The sequence below is a fragment of the Durio zibethinus genome, chromosome 27 (assembly GCF_047325235.1).
Source record: "Durio zibethinus cultivar Kanyao isolate XHJ-2024 chromosome 27, ASM4732523v1, whole genome shotgun sequence".
In the NCBI taxonomy this organism is placed as follows: Eukaryota; Viridiplantae; Streptophyta; class Magnoliopsida; order Malvales; family Malvaceae; genus Durio; species Durio zibethinus.
Genome location: NC_143188.1, coordinates 16,256,870 through 16,263,683, shown reverse-complemented (window position 1 = coordinate 16,263,683; position 6,814 = coordinate 16,256,870). Strand labels below are relative to the sequence as shown.

At 30.7% G+C, this 6,814-nt stretch overlaps 1 protein-coding gene and 1 pseudogene across 1 annotated transcript; both read left to right on the top strand.

Annotated features, from left to right (window-relative positions):
• The first annotated feature begins 1,283 nt into the window (after positions 1-1,283).
• Positions 1,284-5,773, top strand: LOC111279529 (uncharacterized). The gene is made up of 7 exons (XM_089756678.1): positions 1,284-1,433; positions 1,656-1,730; positions 1,829-1,984; positions 2,285-2,359; positions 3,077-3,238; positions 3,328-3,474; positions 3,631-5,773. Exons 1-7 carry the CDS (start codon positions 1,394-1,396, stop codon positions 4,719-4,721), a joined length of 1,746 nt encoding a protein of 581 aa, XP_089612804.1. The 5' UTR covers positions 1,284-1,393; the 3' UTR covers positions 4,722-5,773.
• Positions 5,007-5,885, top strand: LOC111280020 (cuscuta receptor 1 pseudogene; annotated as a pseudogene).
• Positions 5,886-6,814: the final 929 nt, after the last annotated feature.

The following is a 6,814-nucleotide window of genomic DNA, read 5'->3' as shown; positions in this document are numbered from 1 at the left end:
GTTCTCTGAACCTATACACTGCATCCACAATGAGCTTTAACATATCCAGTACAGGAGGTTGCCAACTCTATCCTTGTGGCTTCCTCGAGATCATAGTTGGTTGGGCAACCAGTTCTAGCCTTTCCCTCACAAGGGCTGTCTTTACCAATGATTTCCGCATAGCACATGTTACTCGATGGAGGCTTTTTAATTACAATCATCGTATTGTAATTCTTATTGTGTTAATTATAATATCATAATTCTTAATATTATCATGTTTGCTTATATAATTACATTAATTAAGTTAACAAATATTATATTATTTTCAAAACGTGAAATGAAACCCAGTTAAGATGCTAATTGTACCTTTTGTCTCTTGGATAGTTGCAGTTGCTAATATGACAACTTTTGGTTGCAAAAAAACATTTCTTGTTCATAATATCCGGTAGGAAAAAAGCCATTAGCTTAAGAATCAAGCTACACCTATTGGGCAAAAAAAAAAAAAAAAAATCAAGCTACACCTAGTTATGAAGGAGGATGTCACTTATTAAACAGTCAGTCATTTCGATTTTTGATTGGGATAAGAAATTCGAATCCAACTCTATGTAAGATAAAGACAACCAAACCAAGTATTTATTATTGAAGTGAGAAAACCGATGCATGACTGAATTAGAAACAATTGAGAAACCATTTTGTAGTTTTTTTCTTTTTAATTTTTGTTTCCTGAAGTTTCCTAAGTATTTGTGTTAATGGATCAAGTCAAGCAAATGGTAGAATTAAAATTAACCCAATAGTGATTATGAATGATATATAGTAATTAAAATATTAATCTTTTTCATTACAGGCTTCCAATGGCTTTCAAGACTCAATAATTTGGAAACTCTTGATTTAGGATACAACTCTTTGAAAAATAACATATTGTTTTATATCAATGGTCTTTTATCTTTAAAGACTTTAAGTTTGATGAGAAATCACTTGGAAGGAACTATTCACATTCACGATAAACTTGGTTTGCCCTTTTTTTACGTTTAAATCAATTGTAGTTTCAGGAAAAGGTATTACATATAATTTGCTTTTATATGCAATATTAATTACTCATTGGCATTGAGTAGGATTGAATAATTTGACAAATTTGAAGAACTTGGATTTAAGAGACAATAAAATTGAAAGCTTCCAACCATCAAAGCAAGGTATAAATATATATTTCAATTCACTCAACTAAATTCTTAATTATGTGATTAATGTATAAAATTTCTCATTGACAATAGCAAATAATAGAATTTTATATTCTTATATAGGAAACGAGACACAACTGAGATTGACCAATTTGGAGGAGCTTAATTTGAGGGGTAATCTTTTCAAGAACAATACATTTTTCTTCCCTCAGGAGTTTTCAAGTCTGAAGTCCTTAGATATGGGGGATAACCAATTGCATGGCTCAATAGATATTAAAGGTAAAGCTATTGCAGACTTTTTCTTTTAAATTCTTTTTAGAACGTTTAAACTCATCAAATGAGTACAATCTCATATCACATTTGAGGATTTTTCTTGTTCATTTAAAGCTTTAGACTTATTTTGCCGTTTATTTCATTATAAAGTCAATAAGAATATTCAATAAAAGATTATTTGAATAACCAGGCTAACATAATGATTATTTGAATTGAACTTGGACATAGAATTGAATAATTTAATGAGTATGAAGAAGTTGGATTTAAGCTGGAACAGCATTGAAAGCCTTCAATCCTCACAAGGTATGCATTTATATTTGCTCAATTAGTTAAGTTGTTATATATAATTAAATATTATGTAAATCTTTTTTTAGTGATGAAATTATGTAAACCTTATGTAGATAGTGGGAGACAGCTGCACTTGACCCATTTAGAAGAATTTGATTTGAGCTATAATCTCATGAATGACAGCATATTTGCATCACTTAGCGGGCTTTCAAATTTGAAGTCTTTGGATGTAAGCTACAATCAGTTAAATGGATCAATAGATATGAGAGGTAATTTTTTTTTTTTTTGCAAAAATTTTGAATTTGTTAACAAAATCTTTATTCATGTTTCAAGATGACATAACAAATAAGTTCATCTGTTTCTTTTCTTTAATGATGAAATTATGTAAATTATTTATAGATACTAGGAGACAGTTAAAATTGACCTATTTCTAAAAGCTTGATTTAAGTCATAATCTAATTAATTATTACTTTTCAACCAAAATTTCAACTCTATTATAAATACTTTAAAAAAATACATTTCATATATTTAGATGATTTAATGAAGTTTATTCATTACTTTTTTTCCAGACTTAGGTGCTTTTACCAACTTAGAGGAACTGGATATGAGTTATAATGATTTGAATGAATTTGTGGGCTGTAAAGGTATGGATTTAAATAAATTTTCTATTTTTATTTATGAGGTTTATAATGATGTAGATGTTTTAATGACCAAAAAATTTTGCATATTAAAATTTAATGCTCAATTTTTTAAAGGAAGAAATTAACTATTTATTATATGCTTTTTATTACAATGCTACAATTCTCTAACTATAATAAAGAATTATGTAAGAATCGATCATTTATAAATGTGACTTCCATATAAAATTTTGTTAGACCTCACGTAATTTTGAATTGTGGCTATTTAATTGTGTTATAATGATTGTAGGTGAAATGCTCTCATTAAAATTAATGTCCGATTTTTTAAAGGAAGAAATTCATTGTAATTTGATTACTAATTAGAAAATGATATATATTTGCCTTAGATAATTGCTTTCTTTAAGAAGTGTTGCAACGGCATATCAAATATTTCCCTTTTTGTTTGTATTACCTTGTTGTGTCTTAGAGTTGGACTTGTTTGCCTTTTGTCATTCTGTTTTAGATTACTATGTATTCTTATTACAGTTTAAAAAATTTTGCCTTTTCATGTTACCGTTTTGTTTGATTTTCATCTTTTTGATTGTTTCGTATATTAAAATTTATATTAAAAATATTTAACGATTCAATATTCTTCTCTATTAAAAATTCATCTTGCATAAATCTTGAACATATAATCTTTCTACAAAATTGAAATTTTCACTTGTTTATTTTTTTCATTTACAGAGTATAAAAGTTTGAAAAAGTTAAAAGTTCTTAGTCTAAATGGGGTTTTCACCAATGGAAGCATTCCACTACTACTAAAATTAGTAGATGCATTCCCATCAGTTAAGACCTTCTATCTACGATGGAATTACCTAAATAAGTCTATGGCTGCTCAGGATCAAGGTAAGTCATTAATTTTTCCAAAAGGACTTAAATTAGTAGTCGTTTGTTGATTAACATCTAAGAATACCTCTTATGCTATGATTACTCAGAATTGCATGTATGGAACAATGTGGAGGAAATATTTCTAGACTTTTCCTATCTTGACAACAACGTTTTGCAAAGCATTGGAGTATTCACTTCTCTCAAAACTTTGTCTTTAAGTGACTGTGGACTTATTGGTTCCTTACCTAATCAAGGTAAGACTCTATAATTTCTCCAATATAACTTCTGGAATACATCTATTTCCAATAATCCTTTTTTCTATTTCTTTCGTCTAATATCTTTTATATATATTCTGTTTTGGAAATCAAAATTTAATTAAAATTTCTTCCATGAATTTATAAAATTTTCAGGTTGGTGTGATCTAAGGAACCTTAAAAGTTTGGATATCAGTAGGAATGCACTTGAGGGGATACTTCCTTATTGTTTGGGTAACTTGACATCTCTTCTTCAATTGGATATCTCCTCCAATCAATTTACTGGAAATTTGACGCCTTTAGCAAATCTTTCATCACTTGGATTCATCGTCCTTTCAAGAAATCATTTTCAAATTTCAATGCCATTCCTATCACGTGCAAACCTTCCAAATCTCAAAGTTCTCTTCGGTGATGAAAACAAGATGGTAATAGAACCTAATTCCTTTCATACTTCAATTCCAAGGTTCCAACTAAATTTCATCAGTTTGTCAAAGTGCACAACCGATAAAGGACTTAGCCTACAACCTCTTAAGTTCCTTTATTACCAATATGACTTGAGATATGTTGATCTTTCATATAACTATTTCAGTGGAACAGTCCCGTTATGGTTGTTAGAAAATAACACAAAATTAGGAAATCTCTTCTTATTGGGCAATTCTTTCACCGGTCCTCTCTTGTTACCGCAACTTCCTAATCCTAATGTGTCTATAATTGACATATCTGATAACAAATTACAAGGTCAAATTCTGACAAATATATGTTCATCTTTTCCAAATTTGAAAGGTTTATTCTTATCTAAGAATGCCTTTGAAGGTAATATCCCTCCTTGTTTAAGTGGCATGAACACTTTATCAATTTTAGACCTATCGGACAATCATCTATCTGGAAGAGTACTAGAAAAGTTGATCATGAGAAGCTCATTAGTTATTCTTAGGCTATCAAATAACAACCTAAGTGGAAAGATTGTTCCTATGATGTTCAACACAATCAAGTTGTCAAAATTGTATTTGGATGGCAATAATTTTGCTGGAGAGATTCCTGATATTGATGTCTCTGCTACTGATTTTTCACATTCATCACTAGAGGATATTGATATCAGTAGTAACAGTTTTAATGGAAAGCTCCCAAGATGGATAGGGAATGTACCGCATTTGAAGAGATTGGCTTTGTCCAACAATCATTTTGAAGGTTCTATTCCAATGGAATTGTGCAACTTGTATGAGCTTGAATTTTTAGAGCTTTCTTAAAACAATTTATCTGGCTCTATTCATTCTTGTTTCAATCCACCATATTTGAGACATGTCCACCTGAAGAGAAACAGACTAAGTGGTCCGTTGACACTTGTTTTTAATAGCTTTTCATTAGTGACATTAGATCTTAGAGGGAATAATTTGACTGGTAATATTCCAAAATGGATTGGCACATTTTCTACTTTAAGCGTCCTTCTTTTGAAAGACAATCATCTAGACGGTGGAATTCCAGTTCAATTATGCAAGTTGTATTCATTGAGCATCATAGATCTTTCTGGAAATATGTTTTCTGGTCCTATACCTTCTTGTTTGGGTAACTTAACTCTGGCAATGAAAAAGGATAAGTCATTGATACCTGATGGTCAATATGGAATAGGTATACCTGATGATGCATCAACATACACTGTGATGATAATGCCGAAAACTCGTAGGTACCTTGATAGCTACATGGAAGAATGGATAGAGTTTACAACAAAGAGTGTGTCCTATTCATACGGTGGTGACATTCTTGAGTACATGTCTGGGATTGATTTATCTTGTAACAGGTTAACTGGGCAAATCCCACTCGAATTGGGAAACTTGAATGAAATCCGTTCGTTAAACTTATCACACAATAAGTTGATTGGAGTCATACCTTCATCATTTTCAAAGCTTAAGCAAATCGAGAGTTTGGACCTTTCTTACAACAACTTGACTGGTAGAATCCCTATACAGTTGGTTGAGTTGAACTTCCTGGAGGTTTTCAGCGTGGCACACAACAACTTGTCAGGTAGTACTCCAGACCCAAAAGCTCAGTTTGGGACCTTTAATGAAAGCAGCTACGAGGGAAACCCTCTTCTCTGTGGGCCTCCATTGCAAAATAACTGCTCTAAAACTGAGTCACCACCAACAGTACCAACTACAACAGACAATGAAGGAGAAGGTAGTTTCATGGACACATATGTTTTTTGTGTGAGCTTTCTAGTTTCATATGTAATTGTTTTATTGGGAATTTTTGTTGTTCTATACATAAATCCATATTGGCGACAAGCATGGTTTTCTTTCATTGAGAGTTGCATCACTACCTTTCGCTACTCAATTGTGGGCAATTTTCTTGAGTTATACATCTTCAGAAGATGTGCCTAGGTATCATGGGAACTCTTATGATTTGCCTTTTGTTTGAATGTGGTGAAGATTTGGATAAAGTTGATTTTGGTTGTCAGAAGAAGTTTGGTGATTTGATCTTTTTAAATGGGGGATTTCTTTTAGCTGACTGTTCTGTTAAAATAGTTTTAGGAAGAGTTGTGGATTTTGCACTTTCAACAGAGCTTTATGTCTCTGTCGAAACTCTGTTTTTGGTATTTGTTTTGTTTTGAAGGAGGCCTGTAGCTTTGTGTCTTGTTGATTTTATTTTCTACACAAATATTCAATTCTCTATTCTCCATCATCTACAAGTTATTATTAATATCTTTTCCAAGTTATTATTCAAATTGGCAAATTTTTCCTCATTAGTTTTGGCTTAGTTTTGAGCTTCTAGTAAATGATTTCTGGCATAAATTGCAGCGAAGGCAAAGATTGCTGGCTATGGCCTACCAAGAACTTTCTAAAGTTGTATTGGTTGGATTCATTTGTTTTAACCAGATTTTATATCGATCGTAAAAAGCTTTTTCAATTTATTTTCTTTGATGCTTAAAAAATTAGATTTTAAACAAAAACAATACTAATTCTATCATATTAAAGTAATATGAAATATTCAAGAATGTGTTTTTTTTTTTTTTCAATTTCTCATTTCTAGCTCTTTTATAGAGGTTTTATTTTTATTTAAAATTACTTAATATTTGTTGTCTTTCGAAAATTAGTGTTAGTTTATAAAATGGACCAAATAAGCATTGACTGTTGAAAATATCATTTTGATCACGAAATGCAATTATTTTCTTTTATAGGGTTACAAATTATTCCAAAATTAAAAAATTAGGTTTATATATCTCATACACATGCAAATCCTATCAAATAAATAAATTTAATGTAGAATCTTCCAAAGTAACGATGAGATCATGACTTAATAGTTGTGTTATAAAGGGTGTTAGCCAATGAGATCATGACTTAGTAGT